The following is a 19,694-nucleotide window of genomic DNA, read 5'->3' on the forward strand; positions in this document are numbered from 1 at the left end:
CCTCCATTAGAAGTGCAATGAGCTGCATTGAGCATAATAAACTGCATTTAGAATTCCAAATCCATATTTCCAGATATTTTGGTAAAAGTAACTTAAAAGTAATACAATAGTAGTGTAATGCCTTACAATTCAGATACAGTAATATTATAATGTAATGAATTACTTTGAAATGACAGTAATAAGTAATACATAATATATTACGATTTTGAAGTAACTTGCCCAACACTGATTAAACCACATGTCACTGCTTGACTAAATGAAAAATATAGGCTACTGAACATGCATGGAGATCGTCATAGTTGACAGAAATTACGATACTGATTATATAATAACCTATAGGTCCAAATCTAAATGTTTGGGTTCAGTTTATGAAGTGTTGCTACAGCATGATACTGTGTGTTTGTTATTTATGGGGGGAATCAGGGGGGGATTTTGGTATCGGTTGGCTTGTGTGTGTGAGTGGGGCATGGGGTGGTGGGGGACTCGTCGGTCCAGTAGTGGGCCGGTCCAGGAGAAAATTGCCAGGGCCGAATTTTGTTCCCAGTCCGACCCTGCTCACCTCCCATCTACTCTGTGTTTCTTTTAGATTGTGGAGTTTCTGCGAAAGAGGGAGGACTTTGTGGATCTCATGATCAAACACATAGGCACCTCTGCCATCATGGACCTGCTGCTGAGGATGCTTACCTGCATTGAGCCTCAGCAGCTTAGACAAGATGTGTTAAATGTGAGAGCTTCTCCTTATTCATTCCTGCTGGTAATGTGTGGCTCTGCAGTTTCAGGTTTCCATTTAACATAAAGTTCCCATCTCATGAAGCTATGTTGGTGTTTGAATAATTGCTTTGTATTAAAGGTATGATTTGTTAAATGATTGAACTTGTATGTGTTTCGGTACTTTGTGAGCCTTATGAATATAGTGGTGCATTGTTCCAGTACTCTATATGCAGTTTCTCACTTGTCCCTTTTCTAATTTTTCCCCCTCAGTGGCTTAATGAGGAGAAAGTCATCCAGCGTCTAGTTGACATGGTACAGCCATCTCAGGATGAAGATGTGAGGATTGCCTTTCCTTTACACCCTTCCTCATGTATTTCCATCTTGTACTGTTTCTCCCTGTTTGTCTGACAACTGGCTCTTGTCTCCCTGCAGAGGCACTCAAACGCGTCTCAGTCTCTGTGTGAGATCATCCGGCTGAGCAGAGATCAGATGTTCCAAGTGCAGGGCTGCTCAGAGCCAGACCCTTTGCTGGCCACACTGGAAAAGTATGATTGTCTCAGTTGTTTCGCATTGTAATGTCAACTGACTGGGTTTAGGTTGTGTTTAGATTGCCATTGTGTTGATCTGGTGTTTTATAGATCCATGTGGTCAGAGGCATACTTCATCACTTTAACTCAGGAGTATTTAAGATGATGGGGGGGTGGGCGATATATATTGTCCACGATAATATTGTGATTGTTGTTGATAGGATATGAAGTCAAGTCAATTTTATTTTTATAGCGCATTTAACATGCACAAAGTGCAACACAAAGCGCTCCACAAACACGACGCATAACAAAAAGACAAAAGATGCCGGACGGAGCGGCGTAGTCGCCAGTGTTCCCGCGACATCAAGACAAACAAACAACTTTACAAAATAACTATTGACGCACAAGACAAAAGATGCCTGATAAGTATAAGTATATATACTCTTTTGATCCCGTGAGGGAAATTTGGTCTCTGCATTTATCCCAATCCGTGAATTAGTGAAACACACTCAGCACACAGTGAACACACAGTGAGGTGAAGCGCACACTAATCCTGGCGCAGTGAGCTGCCTGCAACAACAGCGGCGCTCGGGGAGCGGCGTAATCGCCAGCGTACCCGAGACACCTAACGGTAGACATACAAGACAGACAACAAACAAAAATGAACAAGTAATAAAATAAATAAGAAATTAAAATAAAGAAAAGTCCGTGTTAACTTAGTCCAACTCAGTCCAATGGCAATGACATGGCGCACAGCTGCGTCTTCAGACCAACCCGGAGGATCCAACATTAACATAGGCCTTCTGTAAGTGACGTTAGTAGGCCTACTTCAGTCTAGAGATCACTGGAAGCATAGAAGCTAACCGTCTGAAGTCATTGGCGATCCCGCAGATCAGCAACACTGTGGACCCCCGACAGCGACAGCCTGATGCTCCGACTCCCGAGAGACTGCAGAGCTCCCCAACGTCAACGGTAGTTTCGAACGTTAGTAGCTGCTAGCTAGAAGTTTAACGTTAGTCTGCACCAAAAACTTTGGTCTGCACAATCCAGACTCCAGGCAAGGTAGATGCCAGCTCGCAGGTCAGCAGCAGCTCGGCGGCCACGGCAGATCCCTCGCAGAGTAGGCCTAGGTCCAGCTGTCCTGATAAAGCTCCTCGACCAGACAGTGAAGTGCAGCACCGTTCACGGATGGAAGGATGTCAGTCCAGGGCAAAAGCTAGTTCTAGCCATAGCAAGCTCCCAATGGACCAACGACATCAGCCGACTTGGAAGCAGTAAAAGGGACTAAGAATAACACGACAACCAGTGTTTCCCACAGAATTAAATTCCATTTGTGGTGGTTGGTTTGCATAATTAACTTGAATACAACAGTTTTTAACTAATTAGCACAGCGTGGTTATGATGTTAACCAGATTTAAGCACAATTTAGTACAACCTGGAAAATCATTGTGTGGTGGTCAATGTTGATATTGTGGTGGGCCGCCACAAATAAGTCAATGTATGGGAAACACTGCGACAACTATTGCAAATAACATAAATGAAGAGATGATACATTTAACTAGACAAAACAATACAAAAAATGAACATGACATTACATAAAATTACGAACATTACATAAAAACATGATGCCAGACGGAGTGGCGTGTCTCGCTAGCGTCCCCGTAACCTAGCAACCTCTTAAGGGAGTATGATTAAATAGTTCCAGCTTACATAACCTCACCCACTTGTCAATATATTAAAATAACCAAAGAAAGTTGTACATTACTATATACAGATGAACTTATTACAATACACTTTTAATTTGAATTATTGTCATATCAGATTACTCAATGTTTTGACCAACAGCAGTAAATGACTTGCTGTGCCATGGTTTGCAAATAGTTTTTTTTACCACACTATATTTGGCTCAGCAACAGGGTATCAAAACATCTTTGGTTTAAGTGGGACTGATCTATCACACAAGTAGAAAACTGTTCAGTACGGTGGCTGTGATCTGTGGAAATAAAAAGTTAAATGCCAGGAACTGTTTCCTGACAACTTTGATTGAATGATTTATTGTAGGCAAGAGACATTGGACCAGCTGCTGTCCAACATCTTTGACAAGGAGAAGAACGAGTCAGCCATTGTCAGCGTGATCCAGATTCTGCTCACACTCTTCGAAACACGGAGACCTGCGTAAGGGCCTTAAATGTTTTTCAAATGTATGGTATCCCTGGCTGTTTGTTATGCTGGTGGGCTGATTGGAGGTTCCTTGTTGGTTCTGTTGACTTCTCACATGTAGCTTTGAGGGCCACCTGGAGATGTGTCCTCCAGGCATGAACCATCCCTCCTTCTCAGTCAACCAGAGCATCCTGGAGGCTGTCAGGCCTCGACTGAAAGACTTCCACCAGCTACTCCTGGATCCTCCCAAGGTGAATGTTGTGAATATTTCTTTAATTTTGAATTAATTATGCCATCACAAATTGTTACCACTTTGTTTACCTACACTAACTACTCTTAAATTGGATTAATCGAAGACATCTCCAACTTCATGAAATTGACGCTGGTGTGAATCGTCATTAACTCTTATTTTGTGTCTTCAGAAAACGCTCATGAAAACCACTTGGGGAGTCTTGGACCCTCCGGTGGGTAACACCCGCCTCAATGTGGTGCGACTGGTGGCCAGTCTCTTGCAGACCAACACGCATATCATAAACCAGGAGTTGATTAACCTCAACACTCTAGGAGTCATACTTGTGAGTTGCCATCATAAAAGAACATGTAGACACCCCATGTCCCAATCACAATTTATTGTTGTAAGGATGCATTCAAATGCTCAGTTATTTGTAGCAGCTTTACATTCTTAACTCTTGTGAAATGAAGTTGTTGAAATTAATGTGTACTAATGGGCCACTTTTTTTTATTTGTACAGGATATGTACTTTAAATACATATGGAATAACTTCTTGCACATACAAGTAGAAATTTGCACTGCAATGATCTTAGCAATGCCTCCAGCCCAAAGTGAAACTCCCGAAATTAACAGAGAGCAAGACCAAGAGCCTGTCAGGGAAAACCACCTCATCAAACATGTGAGAAGCCCCCCACCCCCCATTTGTCCTTGTGTTTTTTTGCTGCTCAATCATATCTTATCGATAAACCAACCAAAACCATTGTTTTTGTTCCTTTCCACATCCAGCTCTTTCAGAAGTGCCAGTTACTACAGAGAATCTTGGATGCATGGGGCTCTAACGAGAAGGAACAGTAAGTGCAGTTGAACTTTAATAATGAGGAAAAGAACAGAAGTCTATACAGACATGTTCAGAAGTCTATACAGACAAAGCATTGATTTGGTAATGTTGTAAAAGGCTTAACATTTTCAGACACTATGCAGGAATTCAGGTGTTGACCAGGCTGTTAAAGATGTTATTCATAAAGATCTTGAAAATTTGAGGCACAGAAACATCCTTGCTTTAATCCCTGTGTTGCACCATAGTCACACTAACGGAGGTGCGGTTTATCTTGAAGAGATTAAAAGAGCTGTTTTTCCACTGTTTTTCAGGGCTGAGGGTGGACGTCGGAGAGGCTACATGGGCCACCTAACCAGAATAGCCAACTCCATAGTACACAATGGTGACAAGGGCCCCAATGGGGCTCAGATCCAGCAGCTCATCTCAGGTGAGAGATCCATCCTCTGATGACCACTAATGATGGGTCATCGTAAAGCTTTTGCCTTGCTCATATGTCCATCTCCCCATCTCTATCTCTCCAGAGCTTCCAGAGGATGACAGAGAAAGATGGGAGTCCTTCACTTCTGGCCAGCTATCAGACACGAATAAGATTAACACTGTAGACTTGGTAAGTGTTGTCTCAATCATGAACTGAAGTAGACATGGTCTTGAGTCTGCAGTGGATTTTAATTACCCACATTATAGCAGACACACTGACATATGGCAGTGGTCCTTTTCTAGAGATAAAAATGGCAGCCAAAGTAATTTAGAATTAAGTCATGTATATTTCAGTAGATGTTTATTTTGAGTAATGGTATATGTTGATAGCCTAGAAATCTAGACGCACCCTAGCGGCGGCAAATTAATTTGCTCAGCCTGTACGTCTAGTACCAAACCATAGGGATTTCTATTGGCTGACGCCGTGGACGTCATCCAATCCCAGCGCTCTATTTTGTTAGAGAGTCTTAAGGCGGGCTTAGTCGGATAACGACAGTCCTGCGACGGTGAACAACAAGGAAGGTGGCTATGGCGAACGAAGAGCGGTTGTTTGAATCGGCGTTGGCGTCAACTTTGGAGGAGTTGGACTTGTGCTTTTCTTTGAAAGTTGAGCAACACAATGCACTTAAGTCATTCCTTTCGAAGATGGATGTATTTGCCGTTTTGCCGACCGGATACGGATATGGTCGTAGCGCTGGCTTATTGCATGCCTAGGCAGTTTGAAAGACAATTCTCTGCCCGCCCCTTGGATTAAGCGAGGTGAATGGTTCGATTCCAGACTATACATTTCAATGATATAGCATGGCCCGCCAGGCTAATATGTTGAGTAAATGTGCTATATTTTTAGGTAACCTCTACCATGACTGCAATTTTTGAACTCCATTTCATGCCTCTATCGCTGTTGAATCATCTGATTTGTAAAAGGATTTGCCATTTCCTTTTTATAGGTTAGCACAAACCACATTCACTCATCCAGTGACGATGAAGTAGATTTTAAGGACGGTGGATTTCACCAGGACTCTTCCCTGCAACAAGTAAGTCTGTAACTGCAAGAGCGATGAATCTTCAGTGTTATTTATTTAATATCTTCCGTTCATGCACAGTTTAACATATTTAATGCACTAGTCTGATAAATGGCTAATTGAATACAAGGTAAAATAAATGAATAAAAAAAACACGTTTTGCATATTATAGCAGTAACCATGAATGTGCATGGGTGACATGCTGTTAAATTTCTTTTTTTCATCAATGGAAAACATATGAAAGCTTTTGCATAGTGTCAAGACTATATCATTATCGTTGGTCCTGGGTTTGCCAGGCCTTTTCTGATTATCAGATGCAACAAATGACGTCCAATTTTATTGAGCAGTTTGGCTTCAATGACGAAGAGTTTGCAGATCAGGATGATGTCGTGGAGTGAGTACTGACCATACATGGGTTTTTTTCCCCCTCCATATTCTTCCACTCTCCCTCCCTTCTGTAAATGCTCAACATAATTACCAAGTATAGACTGTATTGGCACAGATGTTATGGTTTACTGAAAGTCCACAGGAGCCTAAAAACTTAGTGGTGCCATACTGAAGTGGTTCCCTGAAAAGCTCCTGAAACAGTCTTGTAGTTGTTCCTATTCACCATTATTCTTTTCTAAAAGTGTGTGGGCTGTAAACTATACATGCAACAAATCACATTCCGGGTGCTTGAGAACTTTGTGGTGTAGAATGAAAATTCTTCTTTTTCTCTGATTGCTTGAAAGCTGCAGAATAATCAAGGCAAATACATTTTAGGGTGTGGCTCTTCTCTTTATTTACGTTGTGGCTAGTAGAGAATGCAAATTGGCCAGAACTTCTACCTATTGTTGAGTTTTGGTGCATCCTGCCTGGACCTAGATGATGGCACTTTTGGCTTTAGTTGTGAGAGAATATTATGGATTTAACAGAAAGAATACATGTGATGAGATTGTGTTTAGTATAATTAGTTTTAAACATACTTCAGTTTGTTTCAGTTACATGGTGTGTAACATGACTATTTTATATGGTCTTGTTTGTGAACCTCCATTAAATACTGAAAGCTGAAATAAACGAAATTTAACTTTCATACCAGTCACACCAGAAGCCTAAACCATAAATCTGATCTTTGCTTGGCGCTTCAGTATGCCTTGGGTAACTTGATTTAGTGATCACCACTAGATCAGGTGCTGTTGGGTTAAAGGGTGGCCTGTTGGGTGCAGCCGATTTCATTTCTCAACATTTCTCTTAAGTTTTATTCTGAGCATTAGTAGTTTTATTGTAACCTCTTATTTGTCCAGTCTGAGCCATTTGTTTAAACTCTAAACTCTTGTTCTTTTTTTTTACATTTGCAGTATTCCCTTTGATAGAATATCAGACATCAACTTTTCCTTGAATACCAATGAAAGTGTAAGTATGTCATTTCATCCTGATTTAATTTAGGAGGTAAGCTTATAATGTTTTTAGCCTAAAATGCACAACCTCATTTTTAGATTCGGGCATAAATTTGATGATTAAAGCCTGATTTGTTGACAAAGTTTATCAAATAATGACCAATATTGACGTTAAATATAAAAATTGAGCTTAAGTAGAGGTAATGTTAATTAGAAGTTGAACCCAGAGATTATTATGAATTTATTGCTGTGAAACGTGATAGACTGTAAAGAAATTCCAATGAAAATAAGTCGTCTTGAGTTAGAAGGAATAGACCTCCACAGTCCCGCCCCTCCTTCGAGAGCTTAGTTTCCGGAAGTAAGTTTCCCATTAATTTCTCCAATCAGCGTCTGGAAAAATCCATATATAAAGAGTTTTAGACCATGCCTTAGGCTAACCAACTACGACGTGACTCATAATCATACAACATAATTTTGAGTAAAAAAACCCAGAAAAATCCAAAAAAAGGCAAAGGTACAAGACTGTATACATATTTTAAATTCCGACAGAAGGAAATACTATCCCATGAGCCTTTTCAAACGTACACATTTCGAACATTTGCAGCCTAACGATAGTTTAACATGCTTCTATTTTAATGTTAACAAGAAGATGACTAACTTCCTACCGTTTCCATTGAGTAAATTCAACTTTTAAGAGAACATGTTTATCGGGAGGCCACACATCGGTTCTGACAGCCTTGGTATCCATCTTGATTCCAGCGAGTAACGAGACCACAGGCGCGGAAACGGTGGCATAAACATTTCCATGGCAACGGCGATCTCTACCAATAAAAGGCTCTTCTTTTACCAGCTCACATTAGGATGTTTGGTAGTGTAGTACTTTTCCTGTTAAATCACGAATAGACCCTTCAAAACAGGGTTGACGTCCCATTGACTTTTGGCCTCAATATGAGCATGTACAATCGCTTAGTCATGTCGTAGCTGGTTTTAAGTCTACCATGGATGGTTACGATTTTATGGCTTATACTGAAGTTGTCAATGGAGAAATTGTATTGTATTGTATTGTATTCTTACTTCCGGAATCGGCTGTGGGCAGGACTGTTGCGGTCTATAGGAGACACATGAATTTTAGCAAAAATGCTATCATTCATATGGAGGTTTCGCAACAGAAGTAATGAATTTGTTAGTAAACAGTATGATATGAGCGAATAATGTTTTATCCACTAATCAAAGTATTTCCTCAACGCCCGTGTAGTCCCCTCTGAGAGGGAGAGAGCGGTTGCGCTCAGGATGAGATGAGGTCAGCTGTTGTAGTGAGGAGGTTAGTGTTGTCCGCACACTAGAAAAATGAAGATTTACTGTAATTGTTTTTGTCCGTTAGTATCCTTGCTAGGGGGCAATAGGATATTGCAATCTTCGTCCGTGTCTGTCCGCTCGAATAACTTGAATTAGGGATGCAGGAAATTCTGGGCCGATAGCGGTATATAAAATAACAATTTGGCCGATAACCGATGCTGATATCTTTTTCTTTGTTTGTTTACTTCATTTTAGTTGTTAATTATAGTGGAAAGAAAAATATTCATATAAAAACCAAAGCAAAATTCAAGTCTTTCAGGCCTTAATAGCACATTTACCTAGTGTAGAATTGTTGTAGCATAACAGGTAAACATCAGCCACTGCCACAGTAAATGTCATAAATTTGCTGATAGGCGATATAAGTCTACAAGGCTGATATTGGCCAATACTGCTGTTGTCCGATATATCGGTACATCTATAGATACAGTCTATCTATTTAGCATTTATCCAGAGGGAAATTCACCCCAATACACACACACACACACACACACACACACACACACACACACATACACACACACACGCTCAAAACGCCTGGTATTGCACTATGTAATGATGTCGCAGGTAGTAACAAGCCCTTTCTGTTGGTTTTAGATGAATTTGATACCACCTTGGTGCTGAATTGGGTCGCCAGTACATTGAAAATTTGCGAAAAGGGGAATTATCTACATTGTGTTACTTTAATATTGTATGGCAAGGGTCAGTGGTCGCTTGACTGCTCTTGTTTTAAGATAACAATAACTTTTTAAATGGACAAAAACATATTAAAACATTTTTTCAGTGTGCAGACCAGCTAACCCTCTCATGAACCAAATTTGGCTATTTTTGGGGAAAATTCTACTTGCTTTATTGTTACAGATTTTTAAAAGTTAACAGACCAGAAACGTTAGAGGTCATTTTCTCCAAATCATAGAATAATAATTTCATCAAATCAACACTCTCTTTAGTAGCTTTAAAGGCAGGGCAAGCGATGCTGGATGACGTCGCATTTGTTTTATGTTTGTGTTTCTTATTAGACGCTTTTGTCCAAAGCAACTACATTATATCTGAACTAAATACCGAGTAAAACACACCAGAGGTAGCTTGCCTCTCTTCAATGCTCCCCGAGAACCTTTACACAGTGTTTTGTTATTTGATTGATACAACATTCTCAGAGAAAGGAGAGCTAGCGGATTGAAAGTTTTATATGTTAGAAGTTGCCCTTACCCTACCTGTAATCTTAAACATTAAAGATTAAAAAACTGTTTAAATGTTTGGAGCATTTTTTCTGCTTTTTCATATCGCACAGGAAGTGACTAATGGCAGATAGATCTCAGAATGACCTGGCGGCAGCTTTTCATGTTATACATCATGGACAATGAGGTCTAGTTTAATTTGAAAGTGCCAAGTCACAGTGGCTTTCATTTTGTGTGTATAAATTCCTCCCAAGACCTCCCAATTTTACAGTAATTTATATAAAGTTCTTAAAATTAGACTAAATGTTCTGCAAGATCTAGTCCAATCAACTCAAGCATCCAAATTGGCATTTCGGACCGTCTTAACTCTTTCCAGAGACTAGAAGTAATTAAGACCAAGTTCAGCTCTAAAGCATCCATGCATAACTATGCTAATATTATTAATGCTGTAAGTACATTACAGTATTTTGTTCTGCAAGAATTGATTTGTACATCAGTAGTCAGCCTACTTTTTAGAATGATGTCTTCATCTGCCACTGTCTTCAATCCACATAGGCAAATATAGCGCTGTTTGAAGCCTGCTGTAAGGAAAAGATTCAGCAGTTTGAAGACACTGGCTCTGATGAGGAGGACATTTGGGATGAGAAGGATGTCACTTTTGCACCAGAAGCACAGCGACGTCCTCGGTACGGCACTTAATATCCTGGCTTGACCCTCAATAGCCCTTTAGTCCTGATTCATATTCACCAAAACCCAACACATTCTGCAGAATATGTTTCCATCTTCTTAATGTGGCTCTCTCTGTGGTAGGAGTTCTGGTAGCACTGACAGTGAGGAGAGCACAGACTCTGAGGAAGAGGATGTGAAACGCGACCCCTTTGAGCCCAGCAGTGCCACGACAGACGACAGGATGGAGGTCGACACGGGTAAGATTGAAGCATCTCCAAGAGACGGCAGTCTCAAACAAGCCATGGGTGTTACAAAAAGCGCTCAAATAGGTTTCCCCCATTTTGCGCCAGGTCCCGTGTGGACGGCCAACTTTGACGATATTCCCATGGATACAGGGAACTCTGCAGGGGCTGCTGGAGCTGCCCCCTCGTCCACCACGGGGACCATGTCTGAGCCCACTGGCTGGAGCTCACCTGCTGCTGCCCCCATAGCTCGCGACACAGAGACAAGCTGGGCTGACTTCTCCAGTTTCCCCCCCTCAGTCAGGTCAGTCAAAGGACACCAACAGAACATATTCTACACTAGGGCTGCAACAATTAATCAATTAGTTAGTCAATCGTTCAATTAATTGCCAATTATTTTGGTAATCATTTTTTGGGGTTATAAGGAAAATACCTCAGAATGCAGATTATCTGCAGACTATCATTCATATTTTTAGCTTTAGGCTGTGTTTAAACTTGGCGTCCTTTTGACAAGAAAAGCTGGCCTGGGTTCTTTTGCCAGTACGAAAAAACACTGGCAGCAAAAAGCCGTTTAGGGAGTCTTTTGGTGCCATAACCATGTGTGCTAATCAAGCGTTAATGTTAGCTAGAATGCTTGTTTTTCTAGCAACTGCATTAAACACTTTTTACTCTTGTTTTAAGTCGATGGTCAAAAGTATCTCCATTGCTACCGGCTCCATTTGTGCTGGTTGGAAAGTCAGTCAGTCCGTCCCTCCCTCCCTCCCTCGGGGAAATTCAAGAATTTCGTCCCATTTCTAAATATCGTGTGGTCAAAACAAGGCATTTTAGGGCAGAATATCGAGCTTTGGGTAACACTGACATTTTATAGATCAAACAATGTGCATGTGCAAGTGAAATTCTTTAAAAGCAATCAGTAATTTGCATTAGTCAGCAGGTAATAATTGAACATTTAACAAAAACATTTTACAAAAAAACAAAACATGTAGGCTATTGTGAGTAAAGGGATAGGTTGCACACTGACAACAGCAGATGTCCATAAGCTTCTATCTACTGTAGCATTTATCCATGTGAATTAAATATGTTGGCATAACATGGGCAATAGATGTATTTCTTTACAAAATAAATCTTTAGGCCAGATATAAGAAAATGGACAGCATATCCACATCAGTCCCCATCAACACAAGTGTTTTTCAAAGGTCAGGATTATTAGGCTCTAAAACAGATTGTCAACATTATAGAGCTACTGTAAAAGATTCAGTTTGCACTTTCAGGAACACATTGGATCAGATTTAGATAGATATTCAACATTAAAGATGGGTCGCTATCCAAAATGTGTCTTGCAAGTATGGTTATATCTGTTTTTGGCTGCATGCATGAAGGCCGACGTGACATTTTCTTTTCTCGGCTTGAGGTGATACTCAAAAAAAATCTTCAAGGTTGGCAGGTCTGTAGCTGGGATTCCATCCAATTGCACATTTTGATTACTCAAATGAGAAATCCTAACTGGAAATGTTTGAAATTCTCATACAATTTTCTTAATGTGATAAAAAGTGCCCTGCAATATAAATGGGTCTGTACATTCCAGACCTTATGTAGAGAATCTGTTTTTCCAATTTTCAATAGATATTTATTAACAATATCTATTGTTTCTCCTTACTACTACTGTATAACTACACACAACTACAACAAATCTGCTTTCTGGCATTGATCTTCATGTCCCTTTTCCACCATTCCAGCCCCAAAGACCCACTGAGATGCAGCTCACCAGTGGCCATGGAGACGAGCCTAGAGACTGTGGACCCACTGGGTGTGAACGCACCCATGCAGTCTGAAGGTGAGCCACTTATCTTCAGGTGTTCGTGGTCATGCCAGGAGCAGGACTTAATACTCAAGTATACCATTTCCCACAATAAGCCTTGGCGTTTCACTGGATACTTGCTTGAGACTTTGTTTAAAAAGTATATCTTGTCCAGGGCTAGAAATTATTTTTTCAAAATGGGCGGAATTCCCCCTTCAGTGCTTCACATGGGGTGCGGTGGGTTGGGTGGGGGATATATACAGTATTTTACAAACCGAAAACACATTTTCCTTATACGGGCGTCAATGACAGAACAACACTAAACATAGTCTTTACTTACATGGTTTTGGTTTTCTAATTGGAGTAAATGTTTGTGACAACACGTCATGATAATGTTTGATCGCTGTTTTGGTATGAAGCATGTTTCACGTAATGATCTGCGCACTCTAGAAAATGAAAGTAGGCCTACTATGCGCTCGGTGTCTGTAGCTGTCTGTGCCAGTTTTATATTAAATCTATAAATCTGTCTCCTAATATGTTAAAACTATATGTTAAAATATAAAGACTGTTTTGGTAATCTCAGGATATAGTTGTTTTGGTTGAATCAGCTCTTGATTAAAAAAAGCCAAATTGCTAATTCTAAAATAACCACAAACAAATGAAATGTAAGCCACCAATAGGAGAACCCAGCTGACTTGTGCTCCTTTTCGTGCTCCTAGCAGCAGGACAGTGGCCTGAAGAAGCGGTCCCCTCTGGGCCCAAAGCTGCCTCTGCAGGTGGTTCAGATGCGGAGGAGGAGCCGGCTGGGGACCGAGTTACTGAGACGGTCACCAACGGCTCCATGAAGGAGACGCTCAGCCTTACTGTAGATGCCAAAACTGAAACTGCTGTTTTCAAGAGGTGAGTGACCAAGCGCTGAAAACTCAGGAGGGGAAAAACACCTCCCGTCCCTTTCTCTGTTTTTCGCTTCTTTCTCTCGCTCTCTTCAGTGTCACCAAACATTCCCTTTCTCCCTGCTATAACACGGCCATTCACTTCACTGTGCATGTGGACCTGCCCTGTCTCTGTGTCCGAGCTTTGTCCCCATTCCCCACCCCCACAACGGGAGCCAGCCAGGTGGCAGAGACACCCCCTCCCCCATCAGAAGGGGGACGGTATTTTTATACAGTCAGCTACTATTGTAGCATATTGCATCTGTTTCCTAAGGGCCCACATTTACAGATGTTTGTGTGTTTTTTGATTTTTTTTTTTTCCTTCTTTTTTGTAAATAAAGAGAGAGAGAGAGAGAAAACAAACTGTCCTTCACTTGCACCACTTACAATATGAGCTTCCTCTTTCTCTTTGGCGTGCGTGCGCGTGGCTTCAGAGTGTTGAAATCTTATCGGTATGTACAGCCAATTGGGGGGGCTAAACCATCTGCCGTGTCTGTTTTTCTGTTGTCCGTTCGTTTGTTTGTTACTCCCAATGTCAGCCACTAATTGATTTGTTTTTTTTTTTATATATATATATAAATTGTATGTACATATAATTTATATATATGCACACAAACACATTTATGTAACATTCTTTTTATGTTTTTAATGGTTGTTTCTTCATGTCCATTTGCATGTTAAGAGTCAGTGACTCAAACTGGCTGTAGGCCTTCAGCTGTAACCATTTCTGCTCTCAAGTAGTAGTGAACGATGTATGCAGCCTGTCCTTCACAGAGGACATGGATGCCTTTTTAAAATTTAAAATAAGACTGGCTGCTTCTTTGTCAACAGCCACGGCTTCTTAAAATTATGTGCGAACAGGCAGATATAGCTTTGCTTGCAGTTAAAAAAAAATAAGAATACAAAACTTAGTAATATTTCACATAAATTGACAGAATGCTGGCTTTTAAAATGATCAGTATGTAGAACATTGTACTGTATGTGTTTCTGCCTCAACATAACTTCATGTACAACTGATCTTGTTCACCTGTAGATTCCTTCCTAAGCTCCAAGCTTTGACTTGCCTTAATTTTGCAGCTTATCAGGGTGCAGACAAACAGGGTACAATAAACAGAATAAAAAGTCTATTCCTCTTGTCTGCCACATGGGGTCCCCATGGTAGGACCTCCCCAAGTGTAATGATATTGGAGGAGTGGTGGTACCTGGTGAATATTTTGGGTCCTATCCCATCAAACCACAGCACTTTCATGTCCAGCTTTAGGACCCATGGAATTGATTTATATACGTAATACTGCCAGGTGAACACACGTTCTTTCCTGTTTCACGTGAGCTTTTAATGCATTGTGCAGTGAAGTCGAACAAGGCCTCATGCTGTGGGTACATTTCTCCTAGACCCAGGCAAAAGTGCCACCGGAAAAAACATTCCATTACCTAAAATAGTCCCAGTGCTGGAGATGAGCATAATGGTAGAATTACTTGATGGAAGTAAGGTGTAACATTTTAGAAAACTCTAGACTTAACATAATCTAATCTGCTTGAGCCACATGAATTGAAGTCAAAGTGTCATCTCTTTATTTGAGACTGGGGCAACAAGGGAAGGGCAACAATAAAACTATTTGTTGTACTCGACTTGTATTGTGTCAGCAACTCCTACGGCTTAATCCTCTACAAGCTTCTGTGCTGCGTTAAGGGACAATTTTTACAAAAAGCCATCAGCTGTCGTACAAGAGTTGTAGCCAAATCTTAGAATGGTGCAATTGCCAGCTCTTCATTATGATAGTGAGGCAGAGCTGGATAGCTGGCGTGTGATCTACTGAGCATACCACTGATCCCGTTGTCTCTGCGTAGCCTAAACCAAAGCTTGTTTACCTGGCCAAGTGTTCCGACTAAGAATTGCCATTGGAATTGAATAAACCCTAATCAGATGGAACTCCCTACGCTTCTCTCCATTTGCTGTACATTGTGTTGCCCACATTTCATTTTGGTTCACCCAAATCCATTTCATCACCCTTCATTTGCACCCATTTGCTTTGAATGTGGTCTGTCCCCATTTTTTGCATGTCTTGTCTGTCGGGTTAAACCATGAGGGGGAAGGGTTGGCCAGTGTGTAAAAAGGACCACCGTCTGAATGTGTGACCCTTCCCGTTTATAGTAAGGAAGAGAATTTACCTACCTCTGAAGATGGATCCGCCAAGTACGTTGTAGGTGAGAGTGGCGAATCTAAGAGCACCTGTGCTGCTGCACAGCCTGTTAGCAACTGTCAGAAACCAGGGTAAGTCTCAAACCACTCCAGCTAATGTAGTTACATCAGATGTACTGATTTTAAACTATTTCCCTTTTGTTCTATAGCCTGTATTATACATGCATTGAACTTCTGTTACCTTTTTTATTTCTTTAAAAGTGCTAATTTCTTAGAAGAGAAGGCAAAAGTTCAGAATGAGGCTATCAATGGTCCCCTTGAAGAAGCACCAGTCAAGGAAGAAGCCAAGTAAGTCTGCAGTGTTCTCTCTGAAAAGGTTTTCAGAATCCTTTAGGAATTCATTGAATTTAGAAACGGGCTAAACAGTGCTTACAGAAGACCTCACCTCCCATTCATTTTTAGTAGAGGTTCATTTGTATGTTGCAGTTGTGTGTCCATGTGCTCATTCGTCTCGCTCTCCCCCCACAGAACAGAGCAGTGTGTGCCCTCACCAGATTCAGCCGTTAACGGGCCGGTGTGATGTGATGCGGTGCGACTATGCCTGCCTGCTCCTGCCCACGCTCGCGGTCTCCAGAAGGGGTTGGCCAGGAGGGGGCAGTGCCAGCCTGGGAGCCTGGGCGACAGCGGGAGCCACCCACCACCCCTCCTCCTCTCCCCCCTCAACCCAACTTCACCAGATCAGGACCAGCAATATTCATATTAGACAGTTGTACAGAGAGTTTGAACTGTATGGAGAGAAACATACTCTAATTTTTTTCTTCTTTTTTTGCATTCATTTATAAACTGTTGTTCTTATGAGGTGATCTGTCTATCTTGCCACTCAAAGTTAATAGTAATGTTGCTATAGTTAAAATGATTGTATGAATAAAATATTTTATAAAAAGAAAACATGTATACAGAAACAAAATATGAATTACTGAAATATACCAATTGGAACACTTGGTGTGGCCAAATTGTTTTTTGCTTTGATTTTTTTTTTTTTTTAAACAGGGCTTTTTTTCCCCTCTTGCACAAATCTGGTATTCTGAGTAAAAGCAACACTTACAGTGAAATGTTAATTGGCAACCTATGTTGGTCTGTTTTATTCATGAGGCTGTTATTGGGGGAAACATAATTTTACACATTCAGAAAGATTTATTTTGCCACTGGTATTATTTGTAAATGTTTCTTGTATCCTTTCATGAGCAAGATCGGGGGGAACAAACTTTGGAATAGTTTTTAACTTAATTTATTATGAAAATTTAGTTGTAATATTCTGTTACTAAGAGCCATACACATGTCCTCCCCTACCCTTTCCCCTGTGATCACATTAAACTGTACAAACCCCCTGAAGGAAGGACTGTAGAGGGTGTTCTCCAGTTGCATGTAGCTAGCGAGTTTAACACTTTCTATTGGCTTGTGATGATTGGATCTTACTGTTTTCCAACTGTTCCTGTCTCACTGAAGTCAACCTCTCCACCTGCAAAGTTTTCTGGGAATGTAATGGATATTCCTGATATGCTTCAATCATGCATAAATCATTGACTTTGATTTATTTTACTTTTTTTCTTTCATTTTTTTTAATAAAAGGGCAACTGTGCCAGAAAGAATAGGAAACAAATATTTCTAAATCCTTTCAGTTAAACATGTCAGTGATCAGGTTTGAGTTTGTCCTATTTTTGCTTGGCCTTGCATGTACTATATCCTTAGCACATAGTCTTGCCAATATTGTTGAGATAGATAGATAGATAGGTTTGAATGTTCAAGGACTGAATGGTGCCAGCTCAGCAGTGATGGGTTTGGGCAGTATGCTACAGGTTTGGTTTAGGCACATAGATTGGTGATTATAATGGCATAGGTTTATAGTTGGGACTTGCTACCAGATGTATTTTGAAATGGTTGTTAAATTATCGTGGTTGTATGTCAGAACCTGTCTTTTTCAGTAACTTTCAAGTTTCCTAAAACTGGTAAGTTTTGTATTATATCCAATCAACACTAATTCACTTGTGTAGAATCTCAGGCAAATCTCTTCATATCTAGACACCAGATAACTGGAAGGTAAGATACACATTTTAATGTCTAAACATTTAACTGGATTACATGACTCGAAATCTATCAGTGAGCAAGAGGCATTCAAAATTTCAACCTCACAATACTAGGCGCTTTCTGCTCCACCACCTTCAGGCTTTCTTTGCTGCTCCCCACCAAAGACTCGCCTGACACCACCTGCAAACCAGTACACATTTGATCATCTCAAGCCGAGAATCAAGTTGGCTCCAACATGGAACACCATCATTACAGAATGTTACGAAACATCTCACTTACAGTCTTCAGCAGTCCAGACCCTGTGTGCTTGGAACCTGTTAAGTAGAGGTAAAACAAAGGGGTATTAACTTGAGACATACCAATTTACTGCATACCAGGCAAATATGACACATTCCTTGTGCTTAATACAATCAGTGTTCAATTGCGTGTTCACAGATGAGGGTGTGACGCATTACTTCTTCTCTGGGCTGCGTGTCTTAGGCAAGGAACACTGTTGAGCTTCTGTAGCTCAGGACAGCTCTCCTTCGTCTCCAAGTGGGCAGTGGGCACAATCAGTAGCTTGGTTGTGTTGGCTGTGCCCACAATCTGAAACCCCAACCAAAATGACAGGGAAAATGGACATTGATAAATTAAGGCATTTTAAGTGTCAAACTGATTCAGCTGAGTAATACAAAGCAGAGGAAATGTGTGGTTTCTGCATAAAACATGAAGTGTAAGATAGATATTTTATGCATTTTTAAACCAGTAGGGGGCACTTTTGAGAAGACAAATGCAGTTATAGTTAATATGAGCACCACATGGAAATTACTTAAATGTTTCACACTTTAGAGCCTATCACTAATAATATAATCTGATATCATATCTGCAATTACACTTAACAAATCAATTATTAACATGAAAATGACAAGCTTCAAAGTACTCAGCAATACACTAGTAATCACTACACCTGTTTGTCTTACATTTCACAATGTTAATTCTGAGTTGACAGGGAAAACAACCAATTGGCCACCGAAGGGGATATATTAAATAACTTAATCGGTTATCAGCTAGCGGATGCACTGACCTGGTGAGTGGTCCGACTAATGAGTACTGGTGCCAAGTAGGAGCTGAGTGACTGTAGGTCGTCACAGCTGCCATACACCACGACTACATCCTCCATGGTGCCGTCATAGATGTTGAGCTTGTGGTTCACCTCCAGGTCCACCACGTAGGCCTTGGCCAGGTGATTACAGATCTGCCTGTACGTCCAGCCCTGTACACAAGCAGTGGCGATACATCACACAATGTCTACATCAACATATTGATTCAGACATACAGCCCAACGACTATGATTTCCCACATTTTATATATTAATATGTTCCCAGCCAACATCATAGCTTCAGCTAAGCAAGAGAGTTCAGGCTATGGCTATGCCATATGAAGGACAGAATGAATGGGAAATCATAAAGGAACATCAGAAAATAATTTTTCTTTCTAGCTACACACTGAAGTAAATGACTAACACAAATATAGACCCTGTCTGTGCTTCACAAGTCACTGAGTTTCTGAACATCAGAAAATGCTAATACAGTTTGATGTGGTCCTGTAAACATTTTGCTTGTCTTAAAGATGAACAAAATTAAATGAACAAAAATAGGTGATCCAAACAACATCAACATACCATTATACCAACACAGGAAAACCAGAACCCTTTCTCTATTTATTTTACACTTTTTTTTGTTTGTTTTTTTCTACTCAAAGACACACTGAAGTAAATGACTAACACAAATATAGACCCTGTCTGTGCTTCACAGGTCACTGAGTTTCTGACTACTGAAAGTTTTTCTGACCTGGTAGACGATGTGCTCCATAATGGCAGTCGTGCTGATCTTAACAGCTAGTGAGTGCCAAATCTTGTACTCCAGAGAGGGGAATTCAGGGAAGACATCAAAGGCTTCAAGCAGGAAGTCAATGGG

The 19,694-nt window shown here is 40.6% G+C and overlaps 2 protein-coding genes across 7 annotated transcripts in view; one reads left to right on the forward strand and one right to left on the reverse strand.

Moving 5' to 3' along the window:
• ppp6r3 (protein phosphatase 6, regulatory subunit 3) overlaps positions 1-17,314 on the forward strand; it is a 32,026-nt gene extending 14,712 nt beyond the window's left edge. For 2 of the 6 annotated variants that reach the window (XM_076265186.1, XM_076265179.1), the window contains exons 5-25: positions 587-724; positions 982-1,047; positions 1,144-1,256; positions 3,300-3,413; positions 3,520-3,649; positions 3,821-3,973; positions 4,150-4,308; positions 4,416-4,480; positions 4,779-4,894; positions 4,989-5,074; positions 5,892-5,978; positions 6,263-6,360; positions 7,304-7,358; positions 10,429-10,559; positions 10,684-10,799; positions 10,893-11,088; positions 12,521-12,618; positions 13,302-13,482; positions 15,667-15,786; positions 15,916-16,002; positions 16,183-17,314. In XM_076265186.1, coding sequence (XP_076121301.1) covers positions 587-724; positions 982-1,047; positions 1,144-1,256; positions 3,300-3,413; positions 3,520-3,649; positions 3,821-3,973; positions 4,150-4,308; positions 4,416-4,480; positions 4,779-4,894; positions 4,989-5,074; positions 5,892-5,978; positions 6,263-6,360; positions 7,304-7,358; positions 10,429-10,559; positions 10,684-10,799; positions 10,893-11,088; positions 12,521-12,618; positions 13,302-13,482; positions 15,667-15,786; positions 15,916-16,002; positions 16,183-16,234 — 2,361 coding nt within the window. In that variant the 3' untranslated portion in view covers positions 16,235-17,314. The remainder of the gene's footprint in view (positions 1-586; positions 725-981; positions 1,048-1,143; positions 1,257-3,299; positions 3,414-3,519; positions 3,650-3,820; positions 3,974-4,149; positions 4,309-4,415; positions 4,481-4,778; positions 4,895-4,988; positions 5,075-5,891; positions 5,979-6,262; positions 6,361-7,303; positions 7,359-10,428; positions 10,560-10,683; positions 10,800-10,892; positions 11,089-12,520; positions 12,619-13,301; positions 13,483-15,666; positions 15,787-15,915; positions 16,003-16,182) is intronic. The other 4 variants (XM_076265195.1, XM_076265212.1, XM_076265203.1 and 1 more) reach the window with 4 other exon arrangements.
• Positions 17,315-17,752: 438 nt separating this feature from the next.
• LOC143101934 (sperm-specific sodium:proton exchanger-like) lies at positions 17,753-19,656 on the reverse strand. Its single transcript, XM_076265241.1, has 5 exons — positions 19,569-19,656; positions 18,803-18,991; positions 18,195-18,324; positions 18,019-18,053; positions 17,753-17,919 (listed from the first exon to the last, which is right to left on the reverse strand). The coding sequence occupies exons 1-5, from the start codon at positions 19,587-19,589 to the stop codon at positions 17,827-17,829; spliced, it is 468 nt and encodes a 155-aa protein (XP_076121356.1). The 5' UTR covers positions 19,590-19,656; the 3' UTR covers positions 17,753-17,826.
• Positions 19,657-19,694: the final 38 nt, after the last annotated feature.

This window comes from Alosa pseudoharengus, unplaced genomic scaffold, assembly GCF_046254945.1.
Source record: "Alosa pseudoharengus isolate Yale_2024_CS ecotype anadromous, Long Island Sound unplaced genomic scaffold, YU_APseudo_1.1 YU_APseudo_1.1_scf_10, whole genome shotgun sequence".
Classification (NCBI taxonomy): Eukaryota; Metazoa; Chordata; class Actinopteri; order Clupeiformes; family Clupeidae; genus Alosa; species Alosa pseudoharengus.